Consider the following 25,966-nt stretch of genomic DNA (forward strand, 5'->3'; position numbering starts at 1 on the left):
CTCAATTGAAGTCCCATTACTGTATGTGTTGTATTTTCTCAGCATTGTGAGGAAGAAGCTTCCATCTGGCCGTGGACAGTATCATGTAAGAATGATCCCCTACCAGGACGCTGGCTTCCACTTCCCACTGAGCAGTGACAGCAACATAGAAATGGAAATAGACCAGAGGTTGTATGTGGAGCTGCGGGCAGAAGGAATCGATGGACGACAGATCGCCACCGTTCTGGACTCTTGTTGGGCTACGCCAGTCAACAATGTGAACTACCCTGTCCACTGGGATCTCATCACTGCAGAGTAAATGAGCTGCTGCAACTTCACTTTGTCTTCTGACCCCAAGTCTTAAAAACAGATCATTACAATGTATCTTCCACCACCCGCCCTGTCCTCTAGGTGTCCTAATCCAGCAGATGGTACAGTAGAACTGGTTCAGAACGGCATCTCCACTGTGGCCAGATTCTCCTTCAGGATGTTCACCTTCACCAACTTCTCATCCATCTACCTGCACTGCCAGGTCCACCTGTGTCTTCTGAGAAACAACAACTGCACAGCTGTATGTAACCACTTTGTGTGTGTGTTTTAGTTTTATGAAAAAAAAACAATAGGTTAATAATAATAATAATAATAATAATAATAATAATAATAATAATAATAATAATAATAATAATAATAATAATAATAATAATAATAATAATAATAAAGAATTTTATTTGTAATGCACTTTATATTGAGCAAACAATCTCAAAGTGCTACACAGAAAAAAAGTTAAAATTTGGAGAGAGAACGTCTCCCCAAAAGAAACAACTAATGAAAGGCTTTTTTAAAACTCAAAGTGCTACACAAAAAAAAAAAAAAAAGATTATCAACAGATTCATCAGCATAAGTCCCTCATATTGTTTTCCTGCAGCACTGCTTCCCGGGTCACCACAGACGAGTTGAGAGGGATGTATCCTATCATGACACCTCCTACATCTCACTAGGACCACTAGTGCTGAACCCAAACAGTGGTAATACGTCTTTGCATATGTGTAGACTGTACTGTATGTGTGTGTGTGTGGGTGTGTGGCAGAGAATTAACAAGAATTAACACAAACAAACTATTGATGTGTGTGTATATATATATATAATTTTGTAATGACATACAGCTTGTTCAGTCCATCTTTTCTAAACCTTACTTCTCCTCTTGCAGGTCAAATGATGCGACAAAGCAGCGCTCCAGGCCAGATCAGCTCCCAGGCGACCCCCCTGCTAGTCAGTCTGCTCTTCAGTCTGCTGACCGCCATAACTCTGGTCTGAGGAGAACAAAGATGATTCAGACATACATCAGAAGTCAACATGTTACATATGCTTTTATATTGTTTTCTGTGTGAGAGGTACTGCCCCTGGTGATTTGTATTAGTAGTAAGTAATTTAGCTTTACAGCAGCAGGGGGCATCAGTGTCCACCTTTGAAATCTCTTCTTCTGAATTACTGTGTTTGATATAATAGATCAAATCATTAGTTTATTTGTGGTAATTATCTGCTATATATAAGTCATCATGTAGCCTATGGTGATATGTACAACTATAGATTCACATATTCACACAAGGGGTATGTAAATAATTAGTTTCCTACTAAGTTTTGGACATAGAACTTTTAGAATCACCAGTAATCAATAATAGTTAGGTATCTTTCCTTTTATTCTCTCTCTCTGTAATCATTATGTGTGTTTGGGCAAATACCATGTGTTGAGAAATTCTTCTGGGAATGATCATGTGTTAAGATCTTTATTTGAAAATATATATTTTTTTATTCAATAAATACAGAGAGAAAGAATCTCACATTTTAAATCTATCTCCAACCTTGTTTTATTCAGGAATGGTAATGGTGCATAGATGAGAGAGTTATACATAATAGACTTTTGACAGGTCTTGTGGTATTTTGTCTCTCCAACATTAGAGGGCAACATTAGATCAGATGCTGAATACATATGTTGACCTCTGCTCACCTTCTTGTTTTCACTATGATATTTATCAGTTGGATCATCAGGGCTTTTTACAGTGATGTTAACTATCAGGGTGGCATGGTGGTGCAGTGCAGTATCACTCTTGTCACTCAGCAAGAAGAGTGCTGGGATTGATTCCTGGGCCTCTGTAATTATCATTAATTATGATGTTTAATGTAGATGACCTAATGACTCCAGTGTTGGTTTGTATTTTTGTCTTTCTGCTGCTTTATCTTTTTTCGTTATCTTTAATCAAAACACCTTTCCTTGAAATTGCATTAGAAGCATTTAGAAAGTACAAGAGCGAAAAACACTCTGCTATCACATGTTCTGGACAGGAAACATACTGTAACAGTAAATGTTACAATAACCACAATCCAAAGCATGAATACAAGATGGTTCTCATTTGACATGAAAGAACCTGTCAGTGATACAACAGGTCAGGTTTCTTTCTTTTGTCCTGAACCTCCTTTGTTGGTCCGAGTGTGGAGACCGACACAGTCGATATTTCCCGTGTTCTCTTTAGGGTGAAATTCATCATTGTCAGTTAGTATGTCTTCAGCAGTATGGGATCAAACCTTCAGTAGACATACTGTAACACCACTTACCACACACCCACAACATGTAATTTGTCATTGGTGCAATAGTACAGTATAGACACTTCAAAGTAAATCCAATACCACAAGAGGAAATACACCGACTCTCCACTGCTGACACATTCAGGTGTTAGATGTTATGTGGAGATTAAGTTACAGATCATATTTCACAACTTGAACGTTCATAATCTTATTACTTAGCAGATGTTGGGAGAAAACATTGCAATTATACAAATGCAATCTCTCAAATGTGCCTATAATGTTCTTGTACAGTTTGTAGCTTCAAGCTAAACCTTGGTCATTGAAAACAGTGAAAACTGTAAATAAAACATTTCAAAGGAGGTTAAATCGAAAGCAACTGGACTTAGTTATTTGTCTAGGAAGACGTTTCACCTCTCATCCAAGAGGCTTCATCAGTTCATGTACGCAGCTGACCAGGCTGGGACTGGTCCAACTATCTGGTGTGGAGACTCACTATTTAACCTCTTGTGTGGGCGTTCACAAGGGTGATGATGTCACTGGTTCAGTGTTCACTGATGAAGCCTCTTGGATGAGAGGTGAAACGTCTTCCTAGACAAATAACTAAGTCCAGTTGCTTTCGATTTAACCTCCTTTGAAATACTATGACCTGGACAAATGAGAATATGCACCGGCTGTAAATAAAACAATACAGAACATCCAGCACCTGTGGTTTTAGATTAGTTAGTTCAAAACATTATCAACATCACTACATGTAGTAAAAATGTGTTTTTGGGGGATTTTTTGACTGAACATGCTTGTGGGAGAGTTCAGTCTATGAATCAACTCTGGTTAGCTCAGATATTTTGGTGCAGGTAAGTATGTTTTCATAACCCTTTCCAGACTTGGGTTTGGTGCTGGTAGGTTGTAATTGTGTTGTGCTCCTGGGAGCGAGCCATGATCTGAAACTGTCCTGTGATTCTGCATGAGCTGGAGGATTTACAGGTGTGACTGGTAATCGTGGTGGACAGGTAGACTGATTCTGGTCAATTTGGGACAGAAACGTTGCAGTCTAAACTTTTGTGTTTCAGATTTTCCAACTTTGTGTCTATTCTGGTTTCCAACTGACTTTGAACCTCTCTGATGATCATTTCTGCTTCTCTAGCAGCCTTTACCAACTTCTAGCTAGCATATGATGCTCTTACCTTAGCAGCTTCCACTTTAACTCTGGCGCAAGCTGCACTCAAAGTCACCTTACTCTTAGCGCTTGACGCAGACAATTTGTTGCTTGTTGCCATCTTGAACACTATGAACCACTGAGTACAGTGTAAGGTAACTGACTAAACAAGGAGCCTAACCTTGGTCAGTGAAGACAGTTGTAACAACTTTGACCATTTACAGTCACACTTTCTTATTGACATGCCGGAGAAAACTGTAAACAGAACAAAACAGAGTATTCAGCATCTGTGTTTTTAAAACGCAAAAACACAAAACAATAATTTACACAGTCATATGTACAGTAACAATAGTAGTAGTAACAATGACTACTAGAGTGTTTTTAGGTAAATAGTCTACTCTAGGGTTAAACCCTGAAGAAGGGTGTTTGCCGCTACACGTGGGTTGTATCCCAGTCTCTATTTTTAATGACTGATCTACGGTAGGCTATATTAACCATTTTGTCATCAAATAGCCATCCTAATAAAGGCTTTTTAGTTTTAGGTAGATGAGTGCCTTGGCTTTTTTCTTCAGTTCTGTAACTTCATGTCCCCAACCAAAGAGCACCCTCGCCAGATACTGAAAAAACTTCCCAAGTTCAAAGGTAGGCTATGTTTCCTGTTAAAATGGATGTGGCCTTTAAATCCATGTCTAATTGCTCTCTTTTTTTAACTCAGCAGTTTTTGTCGACTCTATCCTCTTTAGTCAAAAACAAGATCAAGTAAATGCAGTTCCTGAAGCTCGTCTCACCTTTTTGTATCCAGCCTCGAATGACAGATCTAAGAGCATCCATATGTGGCGAGTCATACCTTATCTTTCATTCATAAACTGCAGACATGCAATCGCTTTATCATTCTCTTCTTGATGTGGAGAGTTACTGAGTGAACCTCTTTAAGTGAAGGCTTAAAGAAAACAAAGTGGTGGGCTACATGTCTTTGAATGGAGGCTCCACTCAGAGCTTTCTTTTGTTTTGGTTTAAATCACGTTATCTGCATCATCCTTGCCAGTATCCAATTTCCTGGCGATGATTCTCCACCAAGCAGTTTCCAGCCATCTTGAATACTCATCCCAGTGCCACAACAGGGGAGTTTGTAGCCTCAGGAAGGAAGTAAGGAGGGGGACAGAATGAAGGGAGACAGGGAAAAGGTGGTGGTTGGGAACAAGAGGGAAATATGAGTGACAGCTTGTTGACTTTTACAAGATGTTGCAGGCTTAGTTGGCTAAATTGGATTCCCTCATAAAGTCCCCAGTGTGGTGTGCTGGAGGGGTCAGAGACGGTCCCATCTGATGTTTGACCTCTCGGCACACTGCCCCTCATGTCAGCAGCAGTGACCACTACACACTGCAGCTCACAGGATAATTACATCTGAACTTAGTCCATTTGTGCAAGACTCCAGCCTCTGGGATTCTTCATGAAGATTATATTGGTATGAAACAAGTTTTAATGAATAGAAGTTTCACTTTGTGGTTTGAAAAAAAGAGAGGCAGTATTAGCCGCTATTCAGCAAATCTTATTTCCCATTAGGAATTTGCTCAACATCCCAACTACACTATACACTGAGCGTATTTGCTGCAAAGACATGATGATGTTATGAGGATGGATGTTGACTTGTATTATTACTTTGAGGGCACTGTCACTACACGACAAAAACTAAAGGAACAGGACTGTAAACAAATAGAAATACATTATTTAAAAGTCAAACAAATTAAAAAGAATGAAACATTGTCCTGATAAGTTATGTTGAGTGAACAAGGAATTAGATAAAAATGTATAATTTATTCTTTAATTATGTGATAGTATATATCAACACAGATATTGTAAGGATTAAAGGCAGTTTCCACTTGAACCCATGCAGCAAACACTCAACATTGCCTCAGGGTTTCTTACTCTGCCTAGTCTGAGTACATTTCCTCATTGTTGTTGACATTCCTTGTGTGTTTCTCTGCTGGTTTAAGAGAGCATTGGACAAATACACTGATAATGTGAAAACTTCAAAGTAATTTGAGTTTACGGAAAATAGCTTAACAGTGTATTGAGTTGTGGTCACACCTGTTGTCTCTGTCCTTTCTGAAGAGATATTCATGGGGAAATGTTTTCTTTTTTCTTTCTTTTTCTTGTTGTTCATGAGGCCTTTTGTTTTGGTAGGACTGCACTTGATAGAGACAAATCCAGCCATCTACAGTTTCTGTCAAGAGTAATTAGATTTCCCTGGTGAATTTTATACTCCTGAGAAGGCTGGGCAATCAGGGGACTGGAGCTGCAACCCAAGAAGTCATGAAATTGACTCAGCAAACCATGTGTGAAAAATCAGCACTTCGTAAAGTGAAATTTACATGATGGACCATGACTTAAGCCATGCTGTGTTCTTCATGGGCTCTCTGTGACACCTTTACTGTCCTGAAATTTACATCTCACAAGCATGAAATTCATGTTTTCTAAACAGTATAAAAATGTGTTTCTGCATTGTTTCACTAATGTGATCCAGTCAAAGTGAAAAAAAGGATCTGATCATTATTTAGCCTCTTGTAGTTATAATAACTATTACGTTATACTGCATGTGGTCATTCTTGTACTGTACATTAACCCATTTCATAAAAATCCATTACAATATAACTGTGATAATTGTGAATGATGTTGTCTGTGACACGCTGTTTCCATCAGCCGTCCATTTGAAATATTAGATAAGAGGTTTACCAGAGGGCTTCCTCTCGCCATCTGGTTCTGCTGTCAACCCAGGACCGCTTCCTTTAGTCCTCAGATCTACTGTACATCTTTTTGACTCCTCAAAGATTTGTAACATCTTTAAAAAAGCATCCGGGCTTAGTGCTGCGTGTGTGTGTGTGTGTGTGTGTGTGTGTGTGTGTGTGTGTGTGTGTGTGTGTGTGTGTGTGTGTGTGTTTCCTCTTCAAAATAATCTCATCTGATAGTTTCACGTCTTATAACCCTAACTAACATCCAGGAACGCTCTGCTTGAATCTCTCACATGTTGCACTGTTTTTGCTTCATGCTTCATGCTAATCCAGGTTTTACATCTTCATCAGTATAAAATTCATACCTCAGTTAGTATCACCCCAGGCTGCAGGAACTGCATGTGCACAAAATGTTGATGAGTTCTGTTTTCCTTTTTGGATTTCCTTTGTATCTTTTACTTGTATTCTCCATAATAATATAAATGTGTGTATAATAGGCATAAAGGTTAATATGTGTAGTGAGAAAAATAACATCTAATTCCCAGCTTTCAAGTCAAACAGTCAGACATTTAGTTTTGTGAGTATTTTCAATTTACTTAAAATGCTTTTAGCTAATTTGCCTACATTCGCTAATTACATTTATCCCAGGAATTAGAAGGGCAGAGGTTGATGGAGTGAGTGATGGACTGGATGACGGATAATGACAACCCCTCTGCTTTCCTTTTCCACTGTGTCACCATATTCTCTTTCCTTCACCCCACCCCACATCACTATCACCACCACCACTTCACTCCCTCCAACAGTGACCATGGGCTGTTTATCGACTGGCTTCTTCTTCCTGTTTGTGGTACTAAGAGGATGAAATTAGATCTGCATCGGCGAGGATTTGAGATAAATTGGGCAGCAGATCGGTCCTAACTTGATTTCCTCTTGGCTTCTGAAGGGGTAAGAGGCTGATAGTTCCTCATGATGCAGCAGAGAGGAACAACACCGGACTGACACGGATGAACATGGGGTGACTGTGGGTCTGTTGGGTGCTGCAATTGACCCTAACCCTCACCTGAATGCTTCAAATTATAAGACATATATTGGGATGAGACCAGCTTTTGTGTGGGTAAAAAATAAGCTTGCATTTGATACTGTTTATAGTCAAACACCATGTCCTAACACGACTGGGGAAAGGACATCGCTACCTTTGCCAGGGTTAGATATTATCTACATTTTGTCCGTGGAACTATATACAAGCCCTCTTCACTGACTGCATGCTACCCTCCACTGTAGCCCCTGTGCTTCGGCCCAAATGGCAGCAGTACACTGGGGTAATCGGCCGCTCCCATTACAACTCCCAGGGGAGGGGGAGGTTTGCTCCTTAGCTTCTTTGTCCGGTTGGAGTCGGGGTGTGGATCTCGCTCTTTTCACTGTCCCACTTTGATCTGACTCCAATCCCTGACAGTTGATACGGTGGCTGAACCTGACACTCGTTCCTGCCTCTGTAGAAATCTGGAATAGGAAGAGCAGTATGGGATGGGGGTGAATGCCAGAGTATCTGCTGTTTTGTGTGCCAGACAGACGTGGTGACCCTTCTTGGTTAAACTCAGCCAAGGAGGTCACGGGCCGTACTGAGGAGGAGGAGGACGGCCCTGAGGGTAAACAAGTGTCTCTTAATGTCCTGCGTCATCTGCATTATCAAAGCCAGGCCTGCTGCTGCCAATAGAGAAATTCAAAAAATCTAGATGAGAAGAATAATAAATGTTGCTCCCTGCTGGAGATTTTTAAAAAATCCAGTGAAGGACTTCAGCAGTGTTAGAAATGGATGGGTTGTAGCATCACTCATTGCTGGTAAATTTCAGCCCAAAATCTCAGCGTAAAGGGATTTTAATTTGTCTGTAATCAAAGCTCACTTCTTTGTCGTCAAAGGGAGGACAGGACTACGGTTACTGCTGTACATTTACTCTCCTCCATTTTATTTTTTCTAATTCTGTGTAAATTCATTATTCATGGAGTTAAAGAATATCACACTGGATTGAGTTGTGTCCATGCCTTGTCCTTTGTGCTAAATCATGAAGTTGATTGCATGATAAAAGATTAGAAAGCCTTTATTGTCACTGTACAATAAAATTCAGAGCGCAACTGCTGATCAGTACAAACAGTACAAACAAAAGATATGAACTTATCATTATACATCTACGCAGAAGACGTAGCCTAATGATAATTATGTGTCCGAAATGTAACTGACATGTTTTGAGCTTTCTCACCACTTGTTCCAGATCTTATTTCTCCATCTCTGACAACTGTATTTTTCCTGAAGGGACGTTTCAGAATGAATCCACAGACTGTAGGATGAACCGTGTACAGGTGCTACAGGTGGGCCCCACCAGTATTTGCAGAAAAACTCTCTTATTGCCTGAGAAGGAAAAGCTTTTTAAAAAAAGATCCCTTGGGATTCACAGAGGCGTTCACGGCCATTTGTTCTGTATTTTTGTGTTAAATCTGCTGTCTTCCTGTCATTCATCCAATCAGGTGTCTCTGTGTCAGTGCTTAACCAAGCTTAACAAGCACCAGTGAGGTGATTTGGGGTGGCTTTGCTCTTTGCTCATGTTTTCTCAGAAATACTTAAATGCAGGCCTCCCACTCTCACTTCACAAGATCCTCAGCTCAGTTCACATACATGACAAACAGACAAGCTGCAACACATTCAGCCTCAGGTCAACTAGAGCTGATGTTGACCGATGGGCCCCAGTCTGCCATCACAGATCATGAACGTACCTGAACAACTGAGTTGAAAGAACCTGAATGCTACATATGTGGGATTCTTCACTCACTGTAAAGTCATATTCAGGACTTTCATGTTGCAGTCCAGTATTGTATTTGAAATATTGTTAAACTGAAGAACTGCCGTATCACTATTGCATCACTTTTTCTTTCTTTTTTTTTTCATGAGAAATTTTGGCATCTCTCTAGGACAGTGGTTTCTTTTTTCATGCTATTAGAAAAAACATTCTCTTATCATGATATCAGTGTCTTCATTGGATGAAAAAAATCCAGGGTACAAGTACTAAACCCACAGGCTCTTTCTCTGTCTTGGTTGCCTAGATAGATGTGGGAAAGCTTCATGTCACACTAGAGAGCCGTATTATCTTTTGGAGTACAATAATCTGCTCCTCTGTCTTCTTCCACATCCACGGTGCAACATTACATCACTCCTTTATTTAGAGGAGATATCAATGTGACATCATGACCATCATTCTATACCTGCATTCACTGCAGAGCCGGGTGGCTCGGATTGAAACTCAAACCTGTGCATGATATGAGATGCAGAACACCACCGCTCGGCTTTGGCTATTCTGAAGGCTAATCAGATTTCATGAGGCAGAATATGCAGACACAGTTCAAGTTTCCTGTGTGTTCAGTGCAGAAAAACACAGTCCAGATACCAGACATGGTGGAGATACAGTATGTCTTAGACTAGCTTGTTGGCTTAGTATGGTAAAGCCAAGATCAGGACTAACAGGGCATAGTGGGCAGACTTGATGTGATAGAAGTGACAGTTCATTAAGCCCTGGACTAGTTAACTAGTTAATATCGCTGTACTCAGGACAGTTTTTTAGAAAGGACCCGTCATCAGTTTTGCTTATATGACACCAAACTGTCATTTTACTGGCTAATGTTCCCTCTAGTTGGCTGAAAATCCCTTTCATCATTAGATTTTTCATATTTTCAGGTGACTTACTTTAAAACAAAGTGATCTGTCCATCGATATGACATCAGGCAAAAACCTTTTGCTCTGTCAGAATAGTATTTTTCAGTGTTTATTTCTCAGGAGGTTTTCTTTTTCTTTTTTTCCCCTTTTTTTTGGATTGACTTTGGCACGACGCTGTCAGATCATGACTTCACTGCACAACATTAGCCAAAACTCTGACACTGTTTCATTCAGGATTGGCTCTGGGTTGTGAATGAGTTGGATGTGTTACTAAAACCCCTTTGACCTTTAGCGTAATGCAGGGCTACAAGTGAGCTAGCATCACTGGCAAACCTTAGCCACCATCAGCTATTGATAATACCAGACCAAGTGGAGCTTTAACAGCATTTCTAAGAGCAGAATGTGTTTTCAATCATAGCCTACATGTCATTATCAAAGTTACAGACACCAACGCATAATGATGTCATTGTAAGTGGGAACTGATTTGCATTGAGTTCTTGGGGATTTGGACAATTTGTTCTCGACACAGCCTGTTCTCCCTGGTTGACACCTGACAGACATGATTCCTTTCTGCAGCTGCTCTTATTCTCAGCATGTGCTTAAAGTTATCCCCCCATGGTATGATTTTCTAATACAGGAACTGAAACACGAACAAGGCTAAATATAAAACATTTCATGTTAAGTGGTTACAGGGTTTCAAAGCCAGTCTACTCTGACACTTGTTTGAAACCTACAGCTGGCTCGGAGTATCAGTGTCATTCAAGCAGTATGTTTGTACCTCTAGGTGCAGATCAGGCTTTGGAGGTATCTCGGTTGTCTTGGTACAATTGTTACCGTGCTGTAGATCTTTTTTCTGTTATGACACGAGGGCTCTGTTGGCTCAGTGACTCACTTGTCCAGACAGGCTAACAAAGGAATCAAAGGGAGGAGGCACAGTATGTACAAACTATTCACATGAGCATGTGATGAAGGAAGCCGACATTTTGAACAACATGCTCGGCCTATGGTTGACGTTTGTTACTGCCGTGACAAATAGATTTCCTTACTTTCCGTTCTGCAGTTGAATGTGTAATGCAGCACCTGGTATGCAGACAGGCGACATAAATAGAAGCAGGGAATATATGTGGCTTAATAAAATGCAATTAAACCAGTAAAGTCATAATGGCATTTCCCCCCTGAACCAGCCCATGACAAACAAATAAATCCCTCTCTGTTCACCACAAAGCCACTGGGTGGAATTTCTCAGCAATTACGAGCTTCTGAAAGACGTCGTGTGAATTGTGTCACGTAAAGCTTCATCAACTCTGAAAGGGAAATGAATGCAGACCCAAAACAGCTCTGACTCTCCAGAACACCTTCTTGTCATTAAGCATTAATCAGCTGGATTCAGGTCACAGATGTTTTATAGCCTTCGTCCAATTAAGATATAGCTTTTAAAAAATGCCTTACTTATTTTAAACAGTTTGAACAAATTAAAAACATTTGAATGTGGTTTACATTTCGTGACTTCTGATCAGTTTTGAGGCCAGAGACTGATTTGCAGAAAAATAGCTGATAAAAAAATCCATCTATGGAAAGGATTCCCAGTGGGAACTGGAGCAGCAGACTCTAAATAATGTCTTTAAAGAGGAGAGACGAGGTAGGAAAGAACAGGAGGAGGAATAGTATAATAGACTGATGTAGAAGGAGGTGAAAAATGGCTCTATTATAAGCCTAATAGAATTTCCCTTGGCCCCAGAGGGAAACAGAATGGACTCTCCCTCTTTCCCACTTTGCCTCCCCATCCTCCCATCCCTCCATTTGCCCGGACCAGAGATATAATTTCATCACTCTTCACTTAATTGTGTGCGATGCAGGCAGAGGCTCACTCTCTGTTCCAGCAAACAGCGGCAGGTGGGAGAGGAGGAAGAGGAGCAGAATAATAGAACAGAGTGGGAAACCACATCACTTCATTTTTATGGATGGACAGCTTGTAAAAGCGATGGGTTACGTGGTCCCCCCTGAGCTGCAATGTGTAAACACAGCACAACACTGAGTGTGATCTCTGAGAAACACTGTCACACAGGATAGACTGGAGATCCATAGTGGATATTTGTGTTTTTCTTAAAAGACAAAACTAATACATCGATCAGTTCAAATGAATATGTTTCAGCAAAAATCATTGTATGTAGTGTATTGTTGACTGAAATGAAAAGTGGTCAAAATGATAAATTCATGTTTCATATGTTTTGGTTCAGATCTGACGTTTTACAGATGATGGATTGTTGATTCTTTTGTTTACTGATTTATCAAAGATGGTAGAGATGCTACTATATCTTAGTAATCTTTAGAAGAATAACATACTGTAGATAAAAATATCATTATTACTATAAGTCGTTATTATGATAAATGATAATAATTGCAAAGGGGAACCCTCCGTGTCCATGCATGGATGGACCTGTGTAAATGATCAGTATCAGTAAATAGACTTTCAGGTCAAGGAAAGGTGGATGTGTAATTGCTGGAAGACAAGCTGCCATGTTAGATTGTTTTTAGTAAGATGGAGCACACCCTTGTCAGTGAAGCTGAAGACGTTGCGTGGAACCAGGTTTCAAAAGTCATGGTCAAAATCAAAGTAGCACTCCTTTAAGAAGAGCGGTTCACCAAGTGATCCATAAAGTATAAATGTGCTAGTGAATGGTTTCTCAGTTATCTGTACTTATCTCCATGAAACAGTTTTCTCCCCTGCACTCACTGCAGCCATGTCTTTCCCAGCTATGTTTTATCCTCATTATATATTGTTTCTGAATCTATTTGCAGCATTAGGATCCCATATGGTTCAGTCTCTCATGTTCTGTTTACAAAACAGGATACAAATTGAAACTGACCCAAAAATGCATGTTTATTTGAATCTAGGAGAAAGACAAGATACCTGCTCCTCCTCTGGTTCCTTGTCAGATGCCGACCTTTGACTTGACAGCTCGGTCAGGTCTTCCCTACTCTCCTGTGCAGCAACACCGTTTTGCTGTGTTGCGTTTGATCTCCTGTCACAGTGAGACACCGCGACCGAAGAGAACACGTGTGTGTGCCGTCGTCTGACTGACCTGCAGACTTGCTACAGTCGGTCGTCCATCATGCTAAGTGTCGACTGAGCTCCTCAGAGAGATTCTTCTCCCCTGCTCGACGTGCTCGTAAAGATGAAGATGCTCCTGACCTTTGACCTCCTCTCAGGGATTACCTTTTTAAGAGCACTGTACTAACTTGTATGGTATGAGGTTAAAGTCATGGAGGCTTGAAGTTGGTGGACATTTTTTAGGCTCAGGGTTAGAGTTAGACTTTATGGTTCAAATTTAGGTTTGGGGTTATGGTTAACATTCATCAGTCAGTTAGTTTTAGTTAATTATTATAAGCTGTCTTCATATTAAAATGAGTTTGGAACTTTTGGATATTTTTTATAATTGTGAGCTATTGAGAGCTGTTTCCCCTTTCCAGTATTTGTATTGTGTTGACTGTAGCATCAAAATTACCAGACATACAGTAAGTGAGAGTGGTATCAAGATATTTCACCTTCGGTTTCTCCATCCTAATTAAACCAGGGCTTCACTTCCTCTGAGACGTGAAGTGTGATTATATGTGTCACTGTGTTATTCTGCCTTAGACCTGTGGAAAGGTCTTTTTATGGCAACGGTTTCACAACCTCACATTTCTGGACAGTCCTTGGGGAGTCCTGTTTCCTTGTTCTCACCTTGTCCCAGTGGTGATTTGTCAAGTGAGTAAACATGTTATTCTGAGACCACACTGTCCGTGAGTCATAAACTTGACCATAACTTGTTGTAAATTAGCTAAATTAACTGAACAGTAGACACAAATCATCACCGATTATTTTTCTCCTAAAATCGAGTTGGATATTTGGCAGTATTTGTTTTATGAATTCTGCATAACTATTTTCTTTTTTGTTGTAATGTGTTATAAAATACCTTTACCTTTCAGATTCTGCCTTTAAAATAAAATTGATTTATTTAAAAATCATCAATTTAGCTTTCTGCTAATAATTTAAATACTTCAATCTGTATTGTGATTGAACTAACATGAAAATATATCTTGTTGAAATATTCATGTAGACTAAATTTTCACTCTGACCCACACGAGGAGGCAGATTTCATGAAGTGTTAGAGATACTGTAAATTTTCTATTCACACATAAACACTGATTTTAAGTGATGTCGACAACTGGAGTCACTTATTACTTTTTGTGAGCACAACTTCTTTTTTCTCTCACTTTCTTAAACATGCAGCCAAACCTGGTCACCCAAACCCAACATGGCCTATCCTCTTTCACGACCACATGTCACTCTTGCACACATGGTTCCCTTCACACATCAAACATTCCTCACTAATGACTCACTGGAGGTTAGCAGCAGTTAGCTGGGGAATGTGTTTTCCATTTGGACCTCGGTTCACTTAGAAACTGATCCGATGCACCCGGACTGGGTCAGAACCTGTTGATGCCATTTCTGATCTGAATAAGCAAAACCAGATCCGGTCAGGAGCTGCAGGCAGGTTAAGGCCTGGTTGGTTAATTACATCAAGTTTAATTAGACTGGGAGCACAGGTCTCAGCACTGACTTCTTTAATGATTTTCTTGACAATTTAATGTGTGTAATTTGTTGTTAAATGCCACATTGTACTATACATTAATATTATTTGACAGATGCTTTTATCCAAAACAGGGACACCACTGAAGCCCCGGTGCAGTAGGAGACCTTGGTGTAAGTAAGTACCGTATAAATCCATTCAATAAACATGGCCTATCTGTGCTGTCTTAACTTATCTCCTGTAGAATCTGTAGATGTCCTTCACAATTTCTCAAGCGCGTGTATCATTTCCACAGGGAAAACCCTAATTCACCCTTCAACCATGATTTATGTGATAATAATCTATCATAATATTTTCACACTTTTAACACTGCCACCGTGTTAAGCTCACAGTGACATAAAAATATGAGACCAGTGGGAACCTATGTGATAACATGTGTCATTTCACGCACCATTACTTTGCCATATCACTCACCACACTAAGTCTAATTTTGTTGACAGGTTGTTGGTATCTGCAGTATTATGATAGTGTTGTGTTGCCTTTGCTACGCTGACCACACACACTGCCATAACTCATGCAGTCAGTTTGATGAAACCAATGATGCACTAAGACATCCTACACTGCCCCATTTCCACTGCCCCCTTCCCTCTTCCAGCTCCTGGTGCTGCAACTGTTGAAGCCTCCAGTAATCAGTCTGTCTCATTTGGCTTGGATTACATGTCAGAAGGACTTTATGATGGCGCTTGAGGAAAATGCACAGGCCTCCTCCTTCCTGAGGGCAGAATACAAAAGAATCCAGGCTTTGCTCCAAGACCAAACTGGGACCGTGCAGGAGCATGCAAGGAATAATTAATCAATGAAAAACTTGTGAAAAATATATGAATGAACTAATAAATTGCAACATAGGTTAAGACATGATCAAAACTACTGTGAAATGTTTCACCATTCATTTTGTCCACACTTATTGGAGTTCATTTTAATCTAATTATTGAATATTTTTGCAACACTTTTTGCGACACTTTTCATAATACCTCCTTTTTCTTCCCATTTGCTAAAGCAACACAGTGAACTGAATAATTAAATAGCATGTCATAATAAAAAGTATTAAAATATTATGTATCATTATGATCTAATCTATACCAATTCCTAATATTGCAACATGGCTTTTATACCAATGTGCATTCTTGTTTGTTTATAGGTTTAGGTTACTGTGGAAACAAGTGCAAGCTCTCGTAGGTTTGTGTGTGCATTGCTGGATCAATACAGGGCATAAGTGCATTTAAGAGCTTTATTAGTGGTTTTACTGCTTGTCTGCTGTAGGAATTTTGCAAATTCACATTAAGTATAGTACAGTAAATGTATTAGTATACAAGAAACATTCAGTATTTCTCTGTACAATTCAGTCCTGGTGCACAGTCAGTCTAGTGGTCAATATGAGCTACATTACCGGGGCTTTTTTTTCCTAAACTCATCCTGCAATGTCTCGTAGCTCCTCCTCTCCAACCTCCCACCACCATATAGGCTACACCATCACATTGTTAATTCAGTTGGGATGCCTGTTCAATTCAATTTCCGATCAGTTTAAATCTGGAAGGTTGTTCTGTGGAGATGGATCAAACCAAAATAGGTGTAAAAGGCGAAAATGTTTCCCTCTGGCTTCTTTCTAGTAATAAACAAACTTATCAATGAATCAAAGCAAAGTCATTTTAAGACAATTTTGTGCAACCTTTTGATAACTCGTTCTGATTTGGTCATATTAGTTTAAACATTAATAGCTGTGACCCAGGAAGATGTAATTCACAGATTAGAACTTAAAAGCTTTGCTGGTGCAAATATTTTCAGCCAACTTCAGGCAACTAAGAACATTCTTTTAGCTTCTACTCGACACGCAACATGTTCCTCAAGTCAAAACCTCTTGGCGGAAACACACCTCATGAAATCGGTTGTATACTGCAGAGCTGTCTACGGTGCAGCTTCTATATTTCAAACTAACTGTTGCAATGCTTTGACATTTCCGCTCAGATGTTTTTGATGTAGATGTATAGTAGAAGATGTAGTCATGACATTTTGGGAAATTGCTGATTGATAGCAAAGACTGGAAACAGATAGCAATCAAAGGTAACCGCATAAATAGTCTAGTACCAGCTTTTTATTTATTTTATTTTTATTCGATTTAAAGGTGCTATTAGACAGATTTTTATATTTTAATACCTTTTGACAGAGCCAAGCAAACAGCTTCCTCCTGTTTTCAGTCATGCTGAGCTAAGCAGCTGGATGGAGCTTCATTGATCAGAGTCAGACCAATCTTCTTATGGGCCGACATCAATCAGAAAAAGAGTCAGCGAGTGTTTCTTATCTACACCTGATGTGTTATTCAGTTCTGATTGGGTATTTAAATCTTTTTCTTTCTTTTTTTAACTTTCCCTATTTATGTCCAGCCTTATTGACACTCTTAATACGCATGATGGTAAATAATCTGCTAATTGCACCTCACAAAGGTCCTTTCCCTTTGCCCTTTACTAGGACAGCACTGATATTGTAACAAAGTCCCATTCACATATTGAACAGTGGCGCCGTCCGAGCATTGACTAAGATAAAAACAGGAAAATTACTTTTTTTTTTACAATATAAAAAAAAACTTAAGAAGATATACTTACAAAAACGAACAGAAATTATACAACATCAGCAGACGCCTGAAATAGTTCCCAGGCACTTGTGATGCAAAATGGACGAACATAATGACACTTGTAAGTGCTACAATCTAGGACAACGTAATACAAGGGTTGATTTGGAATTAAAATACAACAACCCATAGAGAGTAGAGGGAGAATACCTTCATTTAAAGTAACACTACAGCATGATGCTCAGTATGCTAATGGTTAGTAACAATGTACAATCTGTACCCAAGAGTAACAGATGAAGTTGGTGATATAGGTTTAACACAGTAAACTATTTGCTCCTTCACATTTTCCCCCGCAAACAGACAGTAAACAAAAAAAAACTAGGTCCTATATCTTTCACCAGTTGGCAGCACAATAATCATGCCATAATTACAATGTTGAAGCATTTTGACAAATAGGTGCAACACAACACAAAGTAAAAAAAAACAAAACAAAAAAAAAACACATAATGCCAGAGGAATGCCTTCCTATGCATAAACAAGCTGACTAATACAAAATGCAGATTCCTGGGTTTCGCCTTTACATTGAAGTAATCCAAAACGACTCTGCTTTTATTTGGCCTGAATTCATCCTACATCCCTTGACTTATGTCTCCACTGACTTGCCTTTTATCCAGCAGCCATTGTTGCAAACAATGAGGAAACAAGACACCCTATGTCTTTTTTTCTCTGTCCCGTTTCCCCTGTCTTGTTCATCTGTTTGAAGGATTGTCAGTCGCAAGAATCACTGCTTTGGATGAATACAATGAACTATTCTTGGTTGTTCACTTACTGTATGGTGTGTGAAATATTACGTGTTATATTGATGTAATGTAACACAATCATTCAAGATACCCTGAGAAATGAAGCAAAAAAAGATAGAAAACCCCTGGGTTTTTGCTTTGCATCCTGGTCATTTGTTTTGTATTGGAAGTTGTACACTGGCTTGACAATGAGTTGCTAGTTTCTGCATGCTGTTTACTGTTAATGTAGCATTTCACCATCTATAGTGCACATTGCAAATTATACAATTATTAGACATATTTGAAAGACACAGTGTTACCTTATGTTTTCTACTAACAGTGAGATTAAACAGTACGTGGTCGCCCTCATAAGACTGCTCCATACAGTATATGGCAGGATCTGACATTTGTCTGTGTCTTCTACGTTAATCAAGAATGTAAATACATACATGTTGTGTTGTGTGTGTGTGTGTGTGTGTGTGTATGTATGTGTGTGTAGTACATGCATGCATGGCTGCAGGTCTATGTGTGCTTTGTATGTATGTATGTATGGTATGTGCATGTCTCTATGTGTGCACTTGTCTTCTTATGTACATAAGGAATACATGGTTGTTACTGGGTGACTTGAGTTCCCTTCTGTGGGTCAGTATGAAGGAGTGTGTGTGGGAGCTCCTGTGTTACCCAGACAGACTGTGAGCACATCGACTGGAGTCTCATGCTGCCTCAGTCAGTGATCTGCCCCAAGACCGGCCAACAGTTCATCGAAAACCTGAACCACTTCAAAGACAAAGCCAACATCGAGATTAAGTCCACATGTGCTGGAGCCCCGTGTCTTGAACGTAACACAAAGGTAATAGCTCAACTTTGCTTTAGTTTTGTGTTTAGTTTTGTTGTTGAATGTGAACAGGTTCATTTGAAATCCATCCAAGCATCTTTCCTCAGATTGTCACATTTGCAAAGATCCAGATTCTGAGTCTGTGGTATGCAGGCCTCATCCGGCAGCAGTAACGCACACAAACACAAGCCATTTGTCAACTTAAATTCAAAAAGTCTAACATGGCATGTAAATAATGTGGCTTGTCAGGTATGGTCTGGAGACATCTACTCCTCTTTGGTAGCATAGGTTTGAAAAGTAACATAGAGGTACAACACTGGCTTATGAAGGCTATAAGTAAGGGCCACACTGACGGACTGACTTGTGTAAGAGGGAAGAATAAAGATGTAGAGGATCAAGATCAAGAGCCATGTATGCACTTTAACTTCAGTTCAAAGCCCACTGCTGCTCCGTGGTTATTAAAGTCAAATAAAACGGTCAGCTCGATGTCAAATCAAGTGGAAAATGACTAATTGATTTGATTCAGGAAGTTGATATTCATTCAGTTTGTGTTTCTGGCATCTTCCTGTCTGAATCATTGATTAACATGGGCATTTTTCATGGCAATGGCTGTGACTGCTGGCTTCATGAGGGGATAGCTTAAAGCGGTTATAGCATGAATGATGTGGGTCGTGTGTGTGTGGCCGTGGAAGTAATTTTAAGATTAAGGTCCAGGTGGTTTTCTCTCTGTTCAGTGGGTCACACGACAGAGGTGGCGGTCGGCTTGGCAGCGCTGGGGCTGAGCACAAGACTCTGGGCGATGTCGTCACGGTTGATCTTGCGCAGCGCCGTGCACAGCGTGTCGATGCTGGCGCAGTCCTTGCTGGCCCAGTCGGACAGCAGCGCACGGACGGGATGCTCCTCCTGCCGGAAGGTGGCGATCCGCTCCTCCTCGTAGCCCAGGAGCCCCGCCAGGTTGCACCAGTCGCTGTCGTCCATGTGGTCGCAGTCGTCTCCCTCGTTGCCCCTGAACAGCAGCTTCTCCACTCGCTCTCTGGTGTGAAGAGGAAGGAGCAAGCAGGGCTCCTCATCCATGGTCACCACTGCAGAGGGAAAAGAACAACATTCAAAAATGATTCATTGAAAGGGAAGGGGGGTTGTAATTTAAGGGGAAATTTAATTTCAAAAGCCAGAATATACTGTACGCACAATAAGAAGGAGCTTTTGTGTTCCTATCTGTGGAATTGAACTATGGAACAGTTTGAATGTGGGGTTAAAAGAATGTCCAAACATAATCCAGTTGAAAAAGAAGTACAAATAAATTATTTTCAGTATGTACAGGAATGAGGATCTGCAGCCATAGCATGAGCCCTGCACGTCATGCAACATATGCACTAAAATCTAAATGAAAACCAAGACATTCTGCATTCTTTTGCATGATCTGGCATTTTTCAATATTATTATATCAACACTCAGTAGGTGTGTCTTTTTATGATGGATTGTGGTTAACGAAGATGGCGTAATTACACTATCATTAAAACTACGGAAGTTAAAACACATTTTACTGTGACAAGCTCCTTAGACTCCACCACAAGGTGCTTATTATTATTTATTTGGGTATTTACCCACTTCGTTTATTTGTTGCTCTGTTGGTGTTACCTTCAGTTTGTCTTTGTATGTATGAATGTATGTGTTTGTATGTCTTATATGACTATATAGAGAGATAAAGATGAATGATAATATGTTAGAATAAATCTATATATGTATATACTTATATATCAGAGAGATAAAGATTAGTGATAATGTTAGAATAAATCCAGCTAGATAAACTCATAAATTAATTTATTGTATAGATTATAATGACAAGAAACTAACTAACTAAAATTATTTGAGCTGTATGTTGTTCTATTTGCAGTATGTTGAGCCTTATCTGAAATCTCCATTTTAGCGTTTTAGAAAATTTTAGCTTTGGCCACACTATCTGTCGAAAACAAATTTTGCTCCAAAATATCATAAAAACCACAGATGACCACTTTAAGATACTGTTCAGACAGGAAATGGCTGATTGAATACTTCTTTCTGGAGCCTCCACAGCCCATAACCCTAAACCTTACAGTACCCTATATTTATGTATTATACAGCTTTAAAAGTGCTAAATTCTCTCAAACTGGTTTGTCGGGCCAGGATTGGAAATTCCCAGAAGCATGTGCTGCCAAAGAACAAACTCTGTTGCTCTGTCAGTGTTGCAACTTGTTGCAATCCTTGTTTGCTTATCAGATACAGTAACGTCTTTTCTACTGACTGACATGGTGGGACAGTTTAGGGTGCAGCCAACAGTTCACACTGGCAGTACAGCTCACATTCACAGAAAACCCAAAATTCAGGTTTGAATCAATCAGACTTAAATTATGAAGAAGGGGGAAAAAACTCATTACCAGGGAATTGAGTGCTGGACAAACACTGAAAAGCACTGACACCCACTTAAAGGGATAGTTCAACATTTTGGCAAATTGGCCCATTGCCATAATTGCTATAGTCTTAGCAGTAGGTTCGTTACCTTTAATTGTAGGTGTAAGCTATTTTTAGTACAGCGGAGCGCAGCAGCAGGCTGCTCAGAGCTACGCTATGGAGGCTAAGGGAATTTCTTGGTTTCCCTCATCAAACTCATCAAATACAAAATCCCAAAACTCCACAGCGCTTTTGTAGACAAGTTGTGAGCTGCACAACCACCACGCTATGAGATAATGACGGAACGATACGAAACGGAGCCGTTTTCGAGGTAAATACATACAAAACCGCTGATGCGCGTTGCGTTCAGGGACAGTTTTTCAGCAAGCAGTCTCCGTATTTACCCTGTATTTACCTCGAAAACGGCTCCGTTTCGTATCGTTCCGTCATTATCTCATAGCGTGGTAGTTGTGCAGGTCACAACTTGTCTACAAAAGCGCTGTGGAGTTTTGGGATGTTGAATTTGATGAGTTTAATGAGGGAAACCAAGAAATTCCATTAGCCTCCATAGCGTAGCTCTGAGCAGCCAGCTGCTGCGCTCCGCCGTACTGAAAATAGCTTACACCTACAATTAAAGGTAATGAACCTACTGCTATGACTATAGCGATTATGGCAATGGGCCAATTTGCCAAAATGTTGAACTATCCCTTTAAAGTACATTAGTTTGATAAATGAGGCTGTGTGTTGGTGTTCGGGGAGTGGCCTGTGTGATGTTGCAGGTGTTAATGTGTTACCTGTCTGTGCCTGAGTCTGGCCCTGCTGCTCCTGCAGACTCTGGCTGTCCACAGAGATGCCGCTGTCGCTGTGCAGCTTCTCCCCCTCAGGTGAGGGCGTCTGGTTCTGGTTAACTGTGCAGTTGTTGGCTCCTTGCTTGTTTTGCTTACAGCTGTTCCACCTGAATACAAATGAGTGAGAGGAAAAAAACACAGTTCAGAAAAAAAAAACCTGCCTGATCAAAAACAACGGGCGATCAGACTGTATTAGTTATTCAAGTACTTTATATGTATTTTAAGGCACAATGACTGACTTTGAGCAGAAGTAAGCTGTGTACACAGCGCTGGAATATTAGCATGTGATATGGTAAACTTGTACGCAAACAGTTCCAGCCTCCTTATTTGCCTCCGGTCGATACCAAGCAAAATTAACATTCATTTTCACTCACTGCTGCTAAATGCTCCACTGTGGTCACCTGCTGAACAAACTGTTCCCAAGAACTATATGATAATGAATCAACTCAAGTTTTATCTACATGGCCAAATATCACAAATATTAGCACAGCGTACAACACACTCATTAGATACACCCGATGACACCTGAGAAAATAAATATTCATACTGCCTGTGTTGCGTGTGCATGGTGACTGCCATTGCTGAGCTGCATTGATGCTATTGTTAACTCTACAGTATCTGCAGCCATAGCATGAGCCCTGCACGTCATGCAACATATGCACTAAAATCTAAATGAAAAACAATACATTCTGCATTCTTTTGCATGATCTGGCATTATTCAACATTATTATATCAACACTCAGCAGGTGTGTCTTTTTATGATGGATTGTGGTTAACGAAGATGGCGTAATTACACTATCATTAAAACTACGGAAGTTAAATCACATTTTACTGTGACAAGCTCCTTAGACTTTGATGTGGATATTGGTATTCAAATTCCCTCCTCCTCACACTTCACTACATAGTAAGTTAGTTTAGAGATATTCAGAGAGACATTCACAGCCAATTGGTGAAATACTTCCAGTGTTTGCCCAACAGTTATCCTCTGGTCTATCACACTATGCTTCTGTGTTTGAATGTTTAGACATGTTACACTTTCCATGCCATACAACACAGTCAGATAAACATATTGTATGTTCAATATTTAAGCAGTAAACAGCAGGGTGTCTGTGTAGACATAAAGAGAAGAAAAGAGGAATGAGGCCATACTGTGGCCCACAGGACAGTGTGCTCTCATCCAGAAAAGCAGCAGATGATTTCATTAAATATGAAACTATGGAAATTCTAAATCTGATTGAGTTTTGTTGTTCATATGCATTTGTAATAAGCATCAGATGCCTTTTCTCCTCGCTTCCCTGAGGGGTCAACAGACGATGAAGAAAAAATGCATACACAGTGAGGTCCAAAAATGTGACGGGTCTCAGACGTTTGAATCCCACTGTGTATCCATGACTTTACTCTAATTACAGTCTAGGACAGGCCACGTAGACTCCACTGTTGACATTTCCAACACCACCTTTTCTTCCTCTCAGTGTTGGTTGCCAAAGAAAACTGAATTTTCATCTGCTCAGAGATTGCTAAGGAAGGACTGTTTCTAAATGGATTTGAACTATCCCCCAGATCAGAAGAAGCTATTTTCTGAAGTTTTCTCTGACTGAAAAAATATTAGGTCAGTTACAGACATTTGTGATTATAAGGCTGGCTGAAGCATTTTAAGAATTAATTTCCACCTACAACCTAAAAAGGGAAACCCAACAATACATCACTGTTACTGTCATGCCCTTTGGGGTTGTCAAGAATCAAAATGCATCATTTTCAAATTTTGTTTCTCTTGTGTCCTTACTTCTTGAAGATAATGAACGCCACGAGGCCAACCACCACGGCTGCCAGGATGGAGCAGTAGATGGGAATGAGTTTGTCGTTCAGACCCGGATAGAGCGGTTCCTTGGAATCCCCGTTGGTGGTGGTGCTGCTGCTGCTGTCTGTGGGGCCCTCGGACAGAGGGTCTTCATAGGTCGGTGAGAAGAAATCGTATGGCGTAGTGATGTCGTGTACTGTGAAGGAGAAATATTCATGCAGAGAAATCGAGATTAAAACAAAGTAACACCCTAAGCACTGGTATTCAATGTACAATAAATAAATCAATCAATCAATAAAAGCCTCATTCACAGTTTTTAAGCGGAGTTGAAACTAATTGTAAACACACAATGGTGAACTTGTTCAAGAACAGTTTCTGATTATGTATCCAATTGATGAGATTGGACACATAATCAGAAATGTCACCAACATGTTTCTAGCCTCCTTAGGTTATTTGTCTTTTATCACAGTTTTGGTCTCGACCAACTACTTACCAGCAACAGACACAAACAAATATCCTACACTGTTAAGTATTTTCACCAGTTAGTCTGTAACTTTATCTTTTACTTTTTTTGTTTTTGTTTTACCTAATAATAGCTTCTTGCTGTGGCTGGAAATGAAGTAACGCTGTACACCCAAAAACCATTTGTGCATTTTGTGCAAGCTCACTACATAAAACCATCTTAAAGGGATAGTTCACCCAAAATTGAAATTTCACTTAAGGGCTGGGAGAAGTGAGACCGACTGAGACTCGAGTCGGTCTCAGTGCGAACCTTGCGCATGCGCGCTGGCAGCGGAAGACCGGACAACAAACACTAGGAGCTAATGCTACAAACATTCTTGGAATGTGGACTTATTTAATTTTTTTCGGGACAATTACGCAATTTGGGGCTTCAGCACAAGACGGACATTACATACGAGCATCATGGAGGTATTTGGATGTTTTTTTGTGTGTGTTTTTTTACGAAGAGCTCTGGTGTCCCTTTGCAACCGTTGCATTGAAATGCACTGCTACGCCAAGACCCCCTGTAACTCAGAGAAGGGACGGTGGACTCTGATAATTCTTCCAGCCCTTAGTCAACATGAGGGTGAGTAGATAATGAGCGAAATATCATTCTACTGTAGGGTGAACTATCCCTTTAATTTTTTTTGGGACAATTTCGCATTTCGGGGCTTCAATACAAGACGGACATTACATACGAGCAGCATGGAACTCTGAAACTTCTCCCAGCCCTTAGTCCACATGAGGGCAAGTAGATAATGAGTGAAATTTCAATTTTGATGAGGGTGAACTATCCCTTTAACAGGGTAGAGGACATTTCTATCTTGGACATAAGATCAGACATAAAGTCCTCCAGAGGTTTCCCCGCGCTATCCAGAGCAACAGATGGAGAGGCGTGTAATAGATTATTTGATACCCTTCAGATCAAGATGCTGCAAATGTGACACTGAGACAGACCCTGTCTACCCTATCATCAAGCTCCTGTCCCTTTTTTTTCATCCTATCCACCACAGCCATCGTAACCATAAATGACTCTAATGCTGCCCACACACACAACCAGTACTCCCACACACACATCACAGGACACATCTCTTGGTCACTTCCCCTACTCCCCAGGCAGCCATTAACCAGGAAAAAAGCAAGTTAGTCCATCCTCTTTCCCGCCTCCTTCCAGCCATTAACGCTGAACAGACCTGTTCGCTCCTCCACCGCGGATGTGGAAACCTATCCTCGCCTGTCACTTGCTTACAGTTACTCACATCAACAGGAAGTCATCCCCTTGATTTAAATAGCCTTTAAATAGCCCAGGAGAGTTGCTGAGTGCAAGGTGGCCATTTTTCACTAATGAGTCAACAACATTTTTAATGAATGTTTATTTTGACGGATGCACAGCTACTTTGGGCCATTTAGCTAAAGGAGGATGTGATAAGTATTTAACGC

The 25,966-nt window shown here is 40.2% G+C and overlaps 2 protein-coding genes across 2 annotated transcripts in view; one reads left to right on the plus strand and one right to left on the minus strand.

The window, feature by feature from the left end:
• Positions 1-19,125, plus strand: part of LOC311002539 (alpha-tectorin-like) — a gene marked incomplete at its 3' end in the record, with an annotated part of 29,233 nt that extends 10,108 nt beyond the window's left edge. The window contains exons 19-24 of the mRNA XM_083993933.1: positions 43-294; positions 391-550; positions 905-1,004; positions 1,187-1,287; positions 18,803-18,967; positions 19,060-19,125. Coding sequence (XP_083850059.1) covers positions 43-294; positions 391-550; positions 905-1,004; positions 1,187-1,287; positions 18,803-18,967; positions 19,060-19,125 — 844 coding nt within the window. The remainder of the gene's footprint in view (positions 1-42; positions 295-390; positions 551-904; positions 1,005-1,186; positions 1,288-18,802; positions 18,968-19,059) is intronic.
• The window catches only part of ngfrb (nerve growth factor receptor b), a 34,186-nt gene continuing 24,267 nt past the window's right edge, over positions 16,048-25,966 (minus strand). The window contains exons 4-6 of the mRNA XM_083994169.1: positions 24,011-24,221; positions 22,174-22,334; positions 16,048-20,034 (exon numbers count right to left, since the gene is read on the minus strand). Of these exons, the coding sequence (XP_083850295.1) occupies positions 19,691-20,034; positions 22,174-22,334; positions 24,011-24,221 (716 nt within the window). The 3' untranslated portion in view covers positions 16,048-19,690. The remainder of the gene's footprint in view (positions 20,035-22,173; positions 22,335-24,010; positions 24,222-25,966) is intronic.

The sequence above is a fragment of the Trachurus trachurus genome (genome assembly GCF_905171665.1).
Source record: "Trachurus trachurus genome assembly, chromosome: 19".
NCBI classification, from domain to species: Eukaryota; Metazoa; Chordata; class Actinopteri; order Carangiformes; family Carangidae; genus Trachurus; species Trachurus trachurus.